Source organism: Schistocerca piceifrons, chromosome 3 (genome assembly GCF_021461385.2).
Source record: "Schistocerca piceifrons isolate TAMUIC-IGC-003096 chromosome 3, iqSchPice1.1, whole genome shotgun sequence".
NCBI classification, from domain to species: Eukaryota; Metazoa; Arthropoda; class Insecta; order Orthoptera; family Acrididae; genus Schistocerca; species Schistocerca piceifrons.
Window position 1 is genome coordinate 109124363 of NC_060140.1, and position 17987 is coordinate 109142349.

The following is a 17987-nucleotide window of genomic DNA, read 5'->3' on the forward strand; positions in this document are numbered from 1 at the left end:
TAGCTAAGGAAGTTCTGACACATCTCATTAAATGTCTACATTACCACAACTGTTGTGGCTGTGTTTTGGTTGTTGTGTGGTTATTTGTGTCTGAGAGAGTGTATAGTTATAAAAATAAGAATACTAACTCAGGAAACTAAGTCCATCTGTGTACATATCATTATCAGTTAGCTACAGATGCAGTGATGTGTTTCCTGATTTTGCTTTAAACAAATGTAGTGTGTCCCATCAAGGAACTTGAGGAGTGCTCTCAGAGCAGGTAATTATTGAAATAAATGTACTACCACTCTTTTTATAAATAAATATGCTGCTATATTATACTGAAAAATCTGATATAGTTATTGAATTGATTGACTGTTCCATTGGTTCTTGGTATACAATTTTATACATTATGAATGAAACACACACAAATACTGGGATCTTATATCACATCCATAAAGGAAACAAGATGAACTACTTTGAAATAATGGAAATTAATAAACACATGTCCATCAACCTAAGCTTGGTTGTGGATGACCAGACACAGTTCCCTTACTTGCCACTTTTAGCTATGGATACTACTCATAATCACATCCGGATCATGTTGTGTTTAAAAAATTACTTTGTATAATCACAGTTGCTTCACTCACCTGCTTAATATCACTATTATATCTTATCAGGTTATTAATTTAAAAACTATTACTGACAAGATTATTTTGTTCAGCCACACCCCTGGAATATGTCATCAAAGTATATTCAGTTATTTTCTTCTGTGTACAACTGTTGTAATTTGTCTATGGTTCATTGGTTAATGTGTCACTTATTTTATATTAGGTAAATAATCATACATCAAATTTGCACTGGAATAATCCCTCTTGTTTTATACCTAATTCCAACATTAACATTTTTGTCTCTGGAATTGGACATACTCTGTACTTGCACTAGTTTAAAATCTTTAGTTCAACAAAGTTTCACTGCATCACATACTTATTCCTGCACCTGATGATGATGTAACAGCTGAAAACCAGTTTGTCTAACAAATAATAAATGTTGTAGAATATTACACCAGTGTTGTGTGGGTTTCATTCGTAATGATAGAGTTATCTTTACGGTTGAAAGAAGTTTTATAATCAAATGCAGTGGATACACATCAGCACTAAAAAATTCAAATACAATATTATTGAAAACTGGTTCTAAGCTGTCATCTTCCCTCCTTTCCCTAAAAAGTAACGCAAGAGGGAAAAAAATGAAACTGATTTTTCTGAATTGGTATGTATGTATATTAATAACAGCCTGGCTGTAATTCAAATTCTTTTAAAGTTATGAGAAAAGTAAGTGCACCAACTGGAAGAGGAGACAATTTCCCATAAGAAGGTTATTCTAACGATTTGGATGATAAGAAGTGGTGTGAAGTTGGATTGCAAAATTCACACAACTCTCCCATAGGTTGACTTACTTGGTACGTGCAGCCGATCTTCTTCTCTTGATTTCCGGCTACGTCAATCTCCAAAAACTTCTTCTCCGAAGAATACTGCTGGTTAACAGGAATTTATAAGACTCTCTCTCCTTCAACTTCCACAAATAACATATTTACCATTTCTCACATCAATATTCGAAAGTATGCAAGACAACTGATTCGTCTTGTGTTAGACTCGATAAAATACATCTGCAGTAAAGTTGGTTTAACAACCACATAATTTATGAACCCGTCTTGCCTCTAGCCAGTACAATATGTGAAGTACTTAAAAGTCTATAACCAATTGTTCATTTTTCTTTAAAAATCATCAGAGTCCCTAAAACAGCAAAGAATACTACATAATTACTTCTTGTTCTTCCAATATGGCTTCCGTGGCGTGAGTGGCAAACACTTGTCAATGCTGTTCGACCATTGTGTCTACCTTGTGCTTGTTGTGACACACACAAACGTGTTGTGCAGCATGTACGTTCTCTCACACTTATTTTTAAAATATCGTGTGTTCGAGATGGTAGAAAGGTGAGTGGTTCTAGAATTTATGTGGAAATTCTTGATCACTACAATATACCACTGCTAATAATAAATTCCCCCCCATGAACCATGGACCTTGCCGTTGGTGGGGAGGCTTGCGTGCCTCAGCGATACAGATAGCCGTACCGTAGGTGCAACCACAACAGAGGGGTATCTGTTGCGAGGCCAGACAAACGTGTGGTTCCTGAAGAGGGGCAGCAGCCTTTTCAGTAGTTGCAAGGGCAACAGTCTGGATGATTGACTGATGTGGCCTTGTAACAATAACCAAAACGGCCTTGCTGTGCTGGTACTGCGAACGACTGAAAGCAAGGGGAAACTACAGCCGTAATTTTTCCCGAGGGCATGCAGCTTTACTGTATGATTAAATGATGATGGCGTCCTCTTGGGTAAAATATTCCGGAGGTAAAATAGTCTCCCATTCGGATCTCCGGGCGGGGAATACTCAGGAGGATGTCGTTATCAGGAGAAAGAAAACTGGCGTTCTACGGTTCGGAGCGTGGAATGTCAGATCCCTTAATCGGGTAGGTAGGTTAGAAAATTTAAAAAGGGAAAAGGATAGGTTGAAGTTAGATATAGTGGGAATTAGTGAAGTTCGGTGGCAGGAGGAACAAGACTTCTGGTCAGGTGACTACAGGGTTATAAACACAAAATCAAATGGGGTAATGCAGGAGTAGGTTTAATAATGAATAGGAAAATAGGAATGCAGGTAAGCTACTACAAACAGCATAGTGAACGCATTATTGTGTCCAAGATAGGTACGAAGCCCACACCTACTACAGTAGTACAAGTTTATATGCCAACTAGCTCTGCAGATGACGAAGAAATTGAAGAAATGTATGATGAAATAAAAGAAATTATTCAGATAGTGAAGGGAGACGAAAATTTAATAGTCATGGGTGACTGGGATTCGAGTGTAGGAAAAGGGACAGAAGGAAACATAGTCGGTGGATATGGATTGGGGCTAAGAAATGAAAGAGGAAGCCGCCTGGTAGAATTTTGCACAGAGCACAAAATAATCATAGCTAACACTTGGTTTAAGAATCATGAAAGAAGGTTGTATACATGGAAGAACCCTGGAGATACTAAAAGGTATCAGATAGACTATATAATGGTAAGACAGAGATTTAGGAAGCAGGTTTTAAATTGTAAGACATTTCCAGGGGCAGATGTGGACTCTGACCACAATCTATTGGTTATGACCTGTAGATTAAAACTGAAGAAACTGCAAAAAGGTGGGAATTTAAGGAGATGGGACCTGGATAAACTGAAAGAACCAGAGGTTGTACAGAGTTTCAGGGAGAGCATAAGGGAGCAATTGACAGGAATGGGGGAAAGAAATACGGTAGAAGAAGAATGGGTAGCTTTGAGGGATGAAGTAGTGAAGGCAGCAGAGGATCAAGTCGGTAAAAAGACGAGGGCTGGTAGAAATCCTTGGGTAACAGAAGAAGTATTGAATTTAATTGATGAAAGGAGAAAATATAAAAATGCAGTAAATGAAGCAGGCAAAAAGGAATACAAATGTCTCAAAAATGAGATCGACAGGAAGTGCAAAATGGCTAAGCAGGGATGGATAGAGGACAAATGTAAGGATGTAGAGGCTTATCTCACTAGGGGTAAGATAGATACTGCCTACAGGAAAATTAAAGAGACCTTTGGAGATAAGAGAACGACTTGTATGAATATCAAGAGCTCAGATGGAAACCCTGTTCTAAGCAAAGAAGGGAAAGCAGAAAGGTGGAAGGAGTATATAGAGGGTCTATAGAAGGGCGATGTGCTTGAGGACAATATTATGGAAATGGAAGAGGATGTAGATGAAGATGAAATTGGAGATACGATACTGCATGAAGAGTTTGACAGAGCACTGAAAGACCTAAGTCGAAAGAAGGCCCCCGGAGTAGACAACATTCCATTGGAACTACTGACGGCCTTGGGAGAGCCAGTCCTGACAAAACTCTACCATCTGGTGAGCAAGATGTATGAAACAGGCAAAATACCCTCAGACTTCAAGAAGAATATAATAATTCCAATCCCAAAGAAAGCAGGTGTTGACAGATGTGAAAATTACCGAACTATCAGTTTAATAAGTCACAGCTGCAAAATACTAACACGAATTCTTTACAGACGAATGGAAAAACTAGTAGAAGCCAACCTCGGGGAAGATCAGTTTGGATTCCATAGAAACACTGGAACACGTGAGGCAATACTGACCTTACAATTTATCTTAGAAGAAAGATTAAGGAAAGGCAAACCTACATTTCTAGCATTTGTAGACTTAGAGAAAGCTTTTGACAATGTTGACTGGAATACTCTCTTTCAAATTCTGAAGGTGGCAGGGGTAAAATACAGGGAGCGAAAGGCTATTTACAATTTGTACAGAAACCAGATGGCAGTTATAAGAGTTGAGGAATATGAAAGGGAAGCAGTGGTTGGGAAGGGAGTGAGACAGGGTTGTAGCCTCTCCCCAATGTTGTTCAATCTGTATATTGAGCAAGCAGTAAAGGAAACAAAAGAAAAATTCGGAGTGGGTATTAAAATCCATGGAGAAGAAATAAAAACTTTGAGGTTCGCCGATGACATTGTAATTCTGTCAGAGACAGCAAAGGACTTGGAAGAGCAGTTGAATGGAATGGACAGTGTCTTGAAAGGAGGATATAAGTTGAACATCAACAAAAGCAAAACGAGGATAATGGAATGTAGTCGAATTAAGTCGGGTGATGCTGAGGGAATTAGATTAGGAAATGAGACACTTAAAGTAGTAAAGGAGTTTTGCTATTTGGGGAGCAAAATAACTGATGATGGTCGAAGTAGAGACGATATAAAATGTAGACTGGCAATGGAAAGGAAAGCTTTTCTGAAGAAGAGAAATTTGTTAACATCGAGTATAGATTTAAGTGTCAGGAAATCATTTCTGAAAGTATTTGTATGGAGTGTAGCCATGTATGGAAGTGAAACATGGACGATAAATAGTTTGGACAAGAAGAGAATAGAAGCATTCGAAATGTGGTGCTACAGAAGAATGCTGAAGATTAGATGGGTAGATCACATAACTAATGAGGAAGTATTGAACAGGATTGTGGAGAAGAGAAGTTTGTGGCACAACTTGACCAGAAGACGGGATCGGTTGGTAGGACATGTTCTGAGGCATCAAGGGATCACCAATTTAGTATTGGAGGGCAGCGTGGAGGGTAAAAATCGTAGAGGGAGACCAAGAGATGAATACACTAAGCAGATTCAGAAGGATGTAGATTGCAGTAGGTACTGGGAGATGAAGAAGCTTACACAGGATAGAGTAGCATGGAGAGCTGCATCAAACCAGTCTCAGGACTGAAGACCACAACAACAACAATAATAAATTATAGACAATATTAATAGTGCAGTAAAATTGTGCAGTTTGTGTTTTTATTAACTGTGGGTGAGCTATCCGCACACAACTTACTACGACATGTCAAATTCACCACTGTGAAAGTATGCCTCTTCCTATGTCATTAAAGTTCAGCTACTGTGAAGGATACTGAAATTGAAATTTTGTACTTGTGCAAATTCCAAGCCTAGTGACAGATGTTATGGAAAGTCCAGCAGGAGAGTATATGAGAGCCAGCATGAGGCTGGCGTGAGGGCAAAGTAGATGCCAGACTGGTGCAGTGTATTGGGTACCCATTTCTGTTTGATCTTAAACTCATTTGCTTATGTGCCCGAAACACAGTTTGCACTCTGATTTTATTCAGTTTGATCTCAGCATTTGTCAATTTTTTAGTGCAGTTCCAAGAATATTTCCATTTGTGGATATGGTCAAGTGTTTGCATTATTCGCTTGTTGATAAGTTGGCCACAGTCAAGACTTGTATTTAGTTGTGGCTTGACAAACAGTTGGGTCTTGTATTTGTATGTGGCTTATGGATCAGTTATGACAAGTAATTATGTGTGTTAGCCACAGTTGGAACTTAAATTTCTTTTGTGGTGCAACAAACAGTAGGGACTTGTATTTATTCTGCAATTACAGACCTGTAAACTGATTTTAACTGTTTTTGTTTTTTTGTTATAAGCACACATGTTGCAGAACTTCATTGATAATGCCAAGTTAGTAGCCAGTTCAGGCTCACAGTATGGACAGTGAACACTGTTTACAAAACTTGTTTGAATAAACTGTTCTTTTGTTATGAATAGTTTGTCTTGGCTACAGTGATTTGTAGTAGCTTATCCCATCACCATCATAGCACATATTTATTTCAGGAAATTAGGTACAGTTGTTTATTTATTGAACTTCAAGCAGCAGATGCAGCCAAACTTCACTGACAATGAAGAGATAATAAATAGTTAGTGTGGTTGCAGTTTAGTGCCCTGTCAATATCAGAGCCATACTGCAGGGGATACTTTAATACTCAAGACAGAGATGCTATTGCATTTCTGAAGCCTTGAGTTTGTAGATGGGTATGTGGATGTATAGGAACTGCAGCATTCTTTACAAACAGTCTGTGCATTGTTTCAGTAACTACAAAGCACATTCATGTGGCTCAGTGCTTTCCAGGTCCATGATTCAAAAGACAGAGTTGTTGCTATTATTGATCTAATTTATGGTGGTAGAAATTTATCTCTTGCTGCTACTCTCTTTTTGTTTCTCACTAGCAACTAATTTATTGTGCAGGAATACCTACAGTTCTACCCCAAAGGACATCAGTATTATTACCGGAAACGACAACCGTCCCTCAAGATACACCTTCTTCAGCGGAACCTACGAAGTCTACTACACCAAACTGTAAGTCATACTTCAATTGCTCTATGTACTGTAAACTACTTGGCATCATTTATTTGTTTATTTTATCCAAGGATCGCCTCACAATGGTACAGTAAAAGTCATGGTAATACAATAAAAATCAGTAGCTCAAAATATAGATATACCCAGAATACTTAAGTATGTTCTATATGGATAGGACTGATGGTTTTCCATGGCCTTGATGAAAGAAACAACTCAACATTTGCATGAAGTGATCTAGGAGAACTTTGGAAAACTCAAATCAGGATGGCCAGACAGTGTGAATCCTATCCTTCCGAATATAAGGTAGTGCCGTAACAGCTGCACTCCTCCATTTGGTTGGTCCCTGTTGTACAGTAGTCTTTGATTTGCGCACACAAATAATGTCAGTTTGATTTAATGTTGATGAGATACTTCTACACTAGAAAATGCAAATAAAATACTATTGAAAACAGATTTTCAGCCCCCCTCCTCCCCCCCCCCCCAAAAATAAATAAATAAATAAATAAATACATGAGGGCAACGATCCCTAAATGAAACGAAGTTTACCCAATTATTGTGTATATATTGATAACAATCCACAAATGAACATTTTTCTATTTCTCACTAATTGCAGATATTGACAGTGCGTTACATTGTTCAGCATACTATCTCACCAAATTATATCATGCGATGTCAATTTGTGCACATGGTGATACATGAAAATGTATGAGAAACTTGATGCATGTATAAGTGACAGATGCTGCAGCTGACAATGATTATGTTCTTGACACCACATGCCTTTCTTTAATCTGATGTAATGGTAACTGTGATCTGCTTGATCAAAACTGGCTGTATATTGGTAAATACATGTTACAGTAGCTTTTGATGATTCTGTGATTCCATTCTGTAAATCCACCATGTAATAAATGCAGCTGATAGTAGTACAGCGTATGAGCATTTTGCTGATAGGAAAACTAATATCAATAACCTCCATATTTTTGGTTCACAGTGTTATTTTTCATGCTGCGCAGATAACAAACGAAATGAAGTGGAAAAAACTAGATTAGAGTTTATATTAAATTGGCAGTTACCAAACCTTGAAGAAATCAGAAAGAAAGATTCTTCAAAACTAAAATCTTACATTTAAATCTGAAAGTGTTGAATAATTATCATTTCTAATTAAATATGAAACAGATAAACATTTTCAAGACTTTCGGGATGCACAGAATCAATATTATCAGAAACTGAAGAATCAAAGGCATTTGAAGGGCCATGAATTCAGATTCTTGTGGCCAATGGAAGAAAAATTGAAATCCTTAGGAGAAACTTAACAGGGGCTCTGGTCGATCTTTCTGGCTTGCAAAATTGTATGTGGGTAGTGAGTCATTTGAGTTGAGCGTAATAGGATTGTCAGGCTTATTGGTATGAAGTTCATTTGATGACCAAATTGACTGTCAGTGAAAGATATTGTCTATGATGAGATTTGTTGCCCTGCTGTGTATTTGGAAAGTACTAGGTATACAGTATGATAATTTTTGTTGTGGATGAAGATCTTGAGAAGGAATAATTCAACATGAATTGTGGATTTTTGAATAGAATGTTGGATGAAGTAAGTTTCATGGAGCACCCAGATGATTATCAGTGTTCCATTTTATGAGCATAAATGCTCATTTAAACTTGTATGAATTGGAAAAGAGGTCTGGAAAGAGTACTGCAAGAGATTTGAAGTTCAAAAGCAGTAACATTAAATAGCTCCACTTGCTACAATCCTACTCTTGTGTGGCTTCAGAATAGGGGTAGGCATGAGAAATGCTACAGGCCTACTACAGGTACTAGGTGAGAAGTACATTGAAAAGAATAGAAAATTTCCTGCTGTTTTTATTGATTTGGAAAAAAGCTTCTGATAAGGTGAAGTGGGATAGACTCATGCCTATCCTAAAAAGAATAAGTTGATTGATGTTATAAACCTTGAGGAAATAACTAAAGTTGTAGTCATTATCATTCCCAGCTCCAGTTTCTCAGATGTGGTGTACAAGTGCTCACCATTTCCTCTTGACTTCACAGATCTCCTGTTCCTGTACATCTTTCAAATAGAATCTTCTCTCTCCACCACGTCTGATTTCACTGTATCTGTGCAGCACTTTCTGGGCCTGCCACATGATCTCTTGTTGTGCACATTTATTTCAAAATGTTTTCTAGCTTTCCTTTCACCTGCGCTATCCATTGTTGATCTGGAATAGATCTTAGTAGAGTACAGAGATACACTCCTGGAAATTGAAATAAGAACACCGTGTATTCATTGTCCCAGGAAGGGGAAATTTTATTGACACATTCCTGGGGTCAGATACATCACATGATCACACTGACAGAACCACAGGCACATAGACACAGGCAACAGAGCATGCACAATGTCGGCACTAGTACAGTGTATATCCACCTTTCGCAGCAATGCAGGCTGCTATTCTCCCATGGAGACGATCGTAGAGATGCTGGATGTAGTCCTGTGGAACGGCTTGCCATGCCATTTTCACCTGGTGCCTCAGTTGGACCAGCGTTCGTGCTGGACGTGCAGACCGCGTGAGACGACGCTTCATCCAGTCCCAAACATGCTCAATGGGGGACAGATCCGGAGATCTTGCTGGCCAGGGTAGTTGACTTACACCTTCTAGAGCACGTTGGGTGGCACGGGATACATGCGGACGTGCATTGTCCTGTTGGAACAGCAAGTTCCCTTGCTGGTCTAGGAATGGTAGAACGATGGGTTTGATGACGGTTTGGATGTACCGTGCACTATTCAGTGTCCCCTCGACGATCACCAGTGGTGTACGGCCAGTGTAGGAGATCGCTCCCCACACCATGATGCCGGGTGTTGGCCCTGTGTGCCTCAGTCGTATGCAGTCCTGATTGTGGCACTCACCCAGCTTCATGGAGACGGTTGCGAATGGTCCTCGCTGATACCCCAGGAGCAACAGTGTCCCTAATTTGCTGGGAAGTGGCGGTGCGGTCCCCTATGCCACTGCGTAGGATCCTACGGTCTTGGCGTGCATCCGTGCGTCGCTGCGGTCCGGTCCCAGGTCGACGGGCACGTGCACCTTCCGCCGACCACTGGCGACAACATCGATGTACTGTGGAGACCTCACGCCCCACGTGTTGAGCAATTCGGCAGTACGTCCACCCGGCCTCCCGCATGCCCACTATACGCCCTCGCTCAAAGTCCGTCAACTGCACATACGGTTCACGTCCACACTGTCGCGGCATGCTACCAGTGTTAAAGACTGCGATGGAGCTCCGTATGCCACGGCAAACTGGCTGACACTGACGGCGGCGGTGCACAAATGCTGCGCAGCTATCGCCATTCGACGGCCAACACCATGGTTCCTGGTGTGTCCGCTGTGCCGTGCGTGTGATCATTGCTTGTACAGCCCTCTCGCAGTGTCCGGAGCAAGTATGGTGGGTCTGACACACCGGTGTCAATGTGTTCTTTTTTCCATTTCCAGGAGTGTATAACAAGAAAAGTGTACGTAGAAGGCAGTTGTAATATTTATGACAACATAGTGGTGTTGGCGGAATCCGAGAAGGTGCATAATGAAATGGTGGAAGACCTAAACAGCAAATTTGAAGAATTTGGAATGAAAATTAATAAGAAAAATACCAAAAACATGACACTTAGAGGAAAAGAAGAGGAGGGGGAAATCACAATAAGTGAGAAACAACTACAGATGGTTGCAAATTTCAAATACTTGGGAAATATTGTGACAATGGACCTAAAATGTAACACAGATCTATGATCAGGAATAGTGATAGCCAAGCAATTGTTCAAAAAGAAAGGAAAATGGCTCTGAGCACTATGGGACTTAACTTCTAAGGTCATCAGTCCCCTAGAACTTAGAACTACTTAAACCTAACTAACCTAAGGACATCACACACATCCATGCCCGAGGCAGGATTCGAACCTGCGACCGTAGCGGTCACGCAGTTCCGGACTGTAGCGCCTTTAACCGCTTGGCCACCCCGGCCGGCAAAAAGAAAGGAAACTGCCGTGCAGATCACTGAATAAAACTCTGAGGGAAAGATTGGCCAAATGCTATGTATGGAGCTTAGCTTCATACAAGTCAGAGGCCTGGATACTAAGAAAAGACAAGAAAAGTTTGCTGGAGGCACTGAACATAGGTGGGGAGAGTGGAAATCACATCAATACTGTTACATAAAGAAAGAAAAATTGGCTTGGTCATGGACAGTGCTTACTGTAGCAGGAACTGAAGGGATGGCAAAGTGAAAGAAAAGAAGAGGAAGAAGAAGATATCAGTTATTGTACAGGAGGAAAGCGATAACTATCTGGAACTGAGGTGAAATGTACAAGACATTAGGGATGGAGAAGCACCATACCTGGACCTGCTGAAAGGCACAGTAGCTACTGATTATTATTATTATTATGTATTTAGATTGCCAATAACAATTCATACATTTAGAGTCTGAGGACAGTAGCAGTTGTTACAACATATATAGGCTTGATGACATCCCTTGGGAAACCATGCTTCCCAGGCAACTCAGCACAAAGAAAATTTGTTGCAGTTCTATCTATTGGGTTATTTTGCCCTTAATTTATTTATCTGTGAGTCAGGCACTGTGGGTGAGTATATCCTTGCTTTATGTCATCCAGTGTGACCTTGCATTTATTAGGAGCTAGATGAAGTCTGTCTGTGTAGTATTTCAGATAGGCATATCTCATTATTTGACTCTGCCCCTCACATATAAGAACATTTTTAAATTCTGTACAATGTGATCTTCTCTTCCCTAAAGTGCACCACAACAGAGGAATACATTTTTAGTTTCTAATTTTCTGATTTTACTTTTAGAGCAATTTTCCATAATGCCGAAAAGCACTCACACAAAGGTATAACTGCTTGTAAAAAATTATCAGAATTCTCAACATATTTGTCCAAAGAAATTAATATAATCCATTTCTAACCTCTTGTCTGTGTTAATGCTTCATTCATTATTGACAGGTAACTGGAAATGAGACTGTTGTTTTAATTCAGACTGAGAGAAATGGTGGATCATGGCTTCTCAGGCGTCCACCTGATGCAAAACTGATCTCATAAAAATTTCTTGAAACATTCACAAGAATGTTGTATAAACAAGAATTACTGTGTACAAAGCAGTATTTTTTTGCACTCAATGATATTAAAAGATTACAAAAAATGTTCTTTAATTGTCTTCTCTATATTTAAATCACCACAGAGGAAGACATCTGCTTCTGTTTTCAATTTGTCTCATCCAGAGTTGAAATTTATTTGAAAGATATATTTATATATCCACTTTTGCACTAGTGATTGTAAGATACTGTTCATTGTTTCCTTCACAGCTGAATTTTGCAGCCAGATCAGAACAATACATTCTTGCTTTGCATTTGAAAATCCAACAAAGGCCACAACCAATGTTGGAGTTACTTCTATTTTCCGCATATATAGTGTCTTCAGTCACATAACCATGCAAAACAAAATATTCTATTTTGGTCCTCTGTTAACCAGTGTTACATACAAAATGCAGCCACATTTTCAAAGTAGCAAACATCTCATAGTTGGAACAGAACTAGTAAATAATTTTTGTTAGTATTTCCACATAAGAAATCAGCCTGCCATTAATTATTGTTGTCAGTTTCATCTACAGACTTGGTTTCTCTCTATGTTAATGAAAGTCTTAACTTGTTCCACTTTCCTGAGGTTTTTCATGAAGTTAGGATCTATTTAACACCTAGTACCACTGAATAAACAAATGTCTTATGTTTGTAATTTTTTGTGCTATTGTTTTCTAAATGTAGTAAAATGGAATACAAATGGAATAGGGTCATTATGTTATTAGCTATTATTTTGATGATGGGAAATGAATGATAACAATCTTAAGTTCCTGTCTACATTCTTAAACTGTGTTATGTTTGTCTAATCTTGTTTGCAGTATGTGGACCAGGAGAGGTGTTGGTGGAATGTGCTGTTTCCTGTGATAATATGTGTCATGGATTTTCAAAGGTGTCAGAACTACTTGGATCATGTACAGAGAATCGACGATGTGAACCAGGTGAGTCTGTTTATTTTAATTAATTCTGAATAATGAGTTAGACAAGCATCATTTTTTGACAAATAACTCCAAAATATTGTAGTCAGTATTTGATACACTGTTTAACATTGTAGACACTGCTGTATTAAGAAACCCTACTCTGTAAGTATTATCCTTGTTTAAGGAGAGTTAAAACCCATTGCCAGTAAATAGCACAGTCTTTTGAAGTACCACCAAGGAGGTAGTTGAACATAATGTCCATATCTGATGCATGGATGTTAGTAGTCAAAACTCTCATTTGATCTTACTCCGTTAAACATTGTGCAAAAATTTACAGGGGCTATGTCTGCTAAGTTGTGAACTGTGCACCACCTGTAAAAAAACTTTTGTTGCCTGGGGATCACTAGATTACTGTAGATTTGTGTGAGTGATATCAAATTTTTCAATTTGCTCATCAATCCTAGCATGTAACCTATATAAAGGATGAGGATGGATTACTACTCACCATATAGTGGAGATGTTGAGTGGCAGGCACAACATAAAAGACTGTCAAACAAGTAACCTTTTGGTCAAAAGGCCTTCTTCTGAATTGGGCAAACACACACACACACACACACACACACACACATATGCAAATGCGACTCATACACATGACTGGTGTGCCATGACAGTCTTTTTGTTGTGCCTATCTGCAACTGAACATCTGCATTGTATGGTGAATAGCAATCTAGCCTTTTCATAATATTGTCATTATTCCAGCCTGGATTTTCCATTGTTTAGTATAGTAAATGAGCTGTTACATGCATAATCTGCTGTTTGCTAATTCATAGATGGCCTCCTAGGTGAAAACTGCACATTGTGGATAACAAAAAGTTATTTATCTCACTCATGTAATGCTTTCCTCAAGACTTTTCTCGTGCTCTTTGAAAGTTGCTTTCCGTTAGAACGTTCAAAATAGGGTACTAGCACAAACAGGCAGCCTGGGTGGCTGACTAAAGGTATAAGAATATCTTGTAGAACAAAGTGGCAATTATATCAAAACGTTAGAAACGGTCACAATCTAAATGCAGTAGTCCATTACAAACAGTATTGTAAGGTGCTTAAAAAAGTTATTAGGAAGGCAAAAAGTATGTGGTATGCAGATAGAATAGCTAAGTCTCAGGATAAAATTAAAACCATATGGTCAGTCGTAAAGGAAGTGGCTGGTCTGCAGAGACAGGTCGAGAATATAGAATCAGTGCATAGTGGGAATGTCCATGTTACTGATAAGTCGCATATATGTACAGTATTTAATAATCACTTTCTGAATATAGCAGGTGAACTAAATAGAAACCTAGTCCCAACAGGGAATCACATAGCGCTCTTAGAAAAAAGTGTTCCGAGACTGTTACCTGAAATGCTCCTCCATGATACTGACAAGAGGGAGATTGAGTTAATAATTAAATCACTAAAGACCAAGAACTCTCATGGATATGACGGGGTATCTAGCAGAATACTGAAGTATTGTTCCATGTATGTTAGCCCAGTACTTAGCCATATCTGTAACTTTTCCTTTAGGAGTGGTCGGTTTCGAGACCGATTAAAGTACTCGGTAGTGAAGCCACTTTATAAAAAGGGATACAGGGATAATGTTGATAATTATAGACCTATTTCTATGCCATCGGTGTTTGCTAAAGTTATCGAGAGGGTTGTATATACAAGGTTACTGCAGCATTTAAATTCACATAATTTGCTGTCAAATGTACAGTTTGGTTTTAGAAATGGCTTAACAACTGAAAATGCTATAGTCTCTTTTCTCTGTGAGGTTTTGGATGGATTAAATAAAAGGTTGCGAACGTTAGGTGTTTTCTTTGATTTAACGAAGGCTTTTGACTGTGTTGACCACAAAATATTACTGGAGAAGTTGGAACATTATGGAGTAAGGGGGAGTAGCTTACAACTGGTTCGCCTCTTACTTTAAGAACAGAAAGCAGAAGGTAATTCTCCGCAATATTGAGAGTGGTAATGATGTTCAGTCCCAATGGGGCACTGTTAAATGGGGCGTTCCCCAAGGATCGGTGCTGGGGCCACTGCTGTTTCTTATTTATATAAATGATATGCCTTCTAGTATTACAGGTGATTCAAAACTATTTCTGTTTGCTGATGACACCAGCTTGGTAGTGAAGGATCTTGTGTGTAATATTGAAACATTATCAAATAATGTAGTTCATGAAATAAGTTCGTGGCTTGTGGAAAATAATTTGATGCTAAATCACAGTAAGACTCAGTTTTTACAGTTTCTAACTCACAATTCAACAAGAACTGATATTTTAATCAGACAGAATGTGCATGTTATAAGCGAGACGGAACAGTTCAAGTTCCTAGGCGTACAGATAGATAGTAAGCTGTTCTGGAAAGCCCATGTTCAGGATCTTGTTCAGAAACTAAATGCCACTTTATTTACCATTAGAACAGTATCTGAAATAAGTGACATTTCAACACGAAAAGTAGTCTACTTCGCCTATTTTCATATGCTTATGTCATATGGTATTCATTCATTCATTCGTTTCATTGTTGCCCTTATGGACAGTGTTTGAACTCGAAAATCACATGATGACACAATTTTCACTTCTTTCCTTTCTTCCTCTTCTCTTCCCAAAATCTCTTCATCCTTTGGCTGTGCTCCTGTTTCCTTTGCTCTGTCCATAATGTTCCTTTCTTCTTTCTCTCCTTTACAATAAATTTTGCACTCCTAACTTTGTTTCTGAAGTATTTCCTGTCTCCTATCATTTGCCTGTTGATCCCTATCTGCCTTAAGTCTTCGTCTATTTCATGATACCAATTTGTTTTCTTGCTTGAGCTGTTTACTACATCAAAAATTTTCTTTGTAAGTCGGTTGTTGTCCATTCTCTGTATGTGCCCATAGAAAGTTAATCTGCGTTTTCTGATCGCGTCTGTTAGTCTGTCAGTGTGCTGGTACAGCTCTTTGGTAGGTCGCTTCATCCATATACCATCTCTGTGAATTGGTCCAAATATTTTTCTGAGAATTTTGCGTTCTATTTTTTCTGTGTCTATGATGCCTGATACTCCAATTGTGGTTGTTTCTGATGCGTACAATGCTTCTGGTAATACAACTGTTTTGTAGTGCCTAAGTTTGGCCTGCCTCGATATGCTTTTCTTATTATAATGTGACCATGAGAGTTTGTATGCCTTCTGGAGTTTCTTCGTTCGTCATATGGTATTATTTTTTGGGATAATTCTTCTGATTCAAAAAGGGTACTTTTGGCTCAAAAACAGACTGTTCAAGCTATGTGTGGTGTAAGTTCGAAAACCTCTTCTCGACCCCTATTCAATAGCCTGGGAATTTTGACATTGCCCTCACAGTATATATTTTCTTTAATGTCGTTTGTTGTTATCAATATTAGCTTATTCTCAAGAGTTAGCAGCTTTCACTCAGTTAATACTAGGCAGAAATTAAATCTGCATGTGGAATGCACTTCCTTGACTCTTGTGCAGAAAGGAGTGCAGTATTCTGCTGCATCCATTTTCAATAAGCTACCACAAGAACTCAAAAATCTTAGCAGTTGCCCAAACTCTTTTAAGTCTAAACTGAAGAGTTTCCTCATGGCTCACTCCTTCTATTCTGTCGAGGAGCTCCTGGAAGAGCTAAGAAATTAAGCAAATTCCAGTGTTACATTCTTGATTTTCTTTATTTAAACTAACGACGTGTCAGCTGAATATGTTTCTTATATTTCATTTTATCTGTTTCTACAATCGTGTTATAATTTCATGTATTGACTCGTTCCATGACCATGGAGACTTCTCCTTAATGTGGTCCCACGGAACAATAAATAAATAAATGTAGAGTGGTGCAGAGGAATCATGTTTTTTAAACTGCTGGTGCTCAGTGGGTTGTGGGGGTACTGAACTTGGGCAGTGTCTGACAGGCAGATTAGACTGTGGTTTCAATCGCTATGGAGCAATGGAGTGTAGAGCATCACATATTTTCTGTCTAGCAGTTTCTAGAAATAGCGAGTCCATGGCCAATCAGCCTCTTTTCCATTGAAATTTTGATGTAAAATGTTGAGTTGCAATTCTAGATCAAAGAAGTACTGGATCTGTGATGAAGAAAAATCCACCTGGTATCCCAAGTTCAGTCCGAACCCTGGAAAATGTAGACAAGGTGAGAAGGGCAGTTCTTGCTTGTCTGAAATGATCCACTAGGTGAAAGATTGCAATTCTGGGTATATTGTATCATTCACTTCTTTACATCTTAATGATGATCTCAGATTTCACCCATACAAAATACTGATCATCCAGCAGCTAAGTGAAGTGGATGTATAGCACAAATAATTTTGTGGCATAATGAACATCATTCTTGTGCATGATACAGATGTCTTAATATGATGAGTGATAAAGTGTGTTTCCATCTGGATGACTATGTTAACGTACAGAATTGGCAGTACTGAGCATCAGAGAACCCATGTGAACTACACTAAAGACCTTTAACAGCTCAAATTACAAGTGCTGTGTGGTGTCTCCAAGATAGTGGTTGTTGGTTTACTTTTTGAAGAGTTGGGAACTGCAGTTATTGTGGCATCAATGCATTATGTCAAAATGTTAAACAACTTCATGCATCCAGAACTGGTATGGCATCTGATGAACATGAGAGAAATGAAACTTCCTGGCAGATTAAAACTGTGTGCCGGACCGAGACTCGAACTCAGGACCTTTGCCTTTCGCGGGCAAATGCTCTATCAGCTGAACTACCCAAGCACGACTCACGCGCCATCCTCACAGCTTTACATCTGCCAGTACCTCATCTCTTACCTTCCAAACTTAACAGAAGCTCTCCTGCGAACCTTGCAGAACTAGCACTCCTGAAAGAAAGGATATTGTGGAGACATGGCTTAGCCACAGCCTGGGGGATGTTTCCAGAATGAGATTTTCACTCTGCGGTGGAGTGTGCACTGATATGAAACTTCCTGGCAGATTAAAACTGTGTGCCGGACCGAGACTCGAACTTGGGACCTTTGCCTTTCGCGGGCAAATGCTTTACCAGCTGAGCTACCCAAGCACGACTCACGCCCTGTCCTCACAGCTTTACTTCTGCCAGTACCTTGTCTCCTACCTTCCAAACTTAACAGAAGCTCTCCTGTGAACCTTGCAGAACTAGCACTCCTGAGAGAAATGTTCCAACAGGATGGGACAGCTCTTAGGTGATAATGTCCATTTAAGT

At 39.1% G+C, this 17987-nt stretch overlaps 1 protein-coding gene across 1 annotated transcript in view; it reads left to right on the top strand.

The window, feature by feature from the left end:
- The window catches only part of LOC124789901 (hemocytin-like), a 543737-nt gene that overhangs the window by 280874 nt on the left and 244876 nt on the right, over positions 1–17987 (top strand). The window contains exons 38-39 of the mRNA XM_047257418.1: positions 6626–6736; positions 12671–12790. Coding sequence (XP_047113374.1) covers positions 6626–6736; positions 12671–12790 — 231 coding nt within the window. The remainder of the gene's footprint in view (positions 1–6625; positions 6737–12670; positions 12791–17987) is intronic.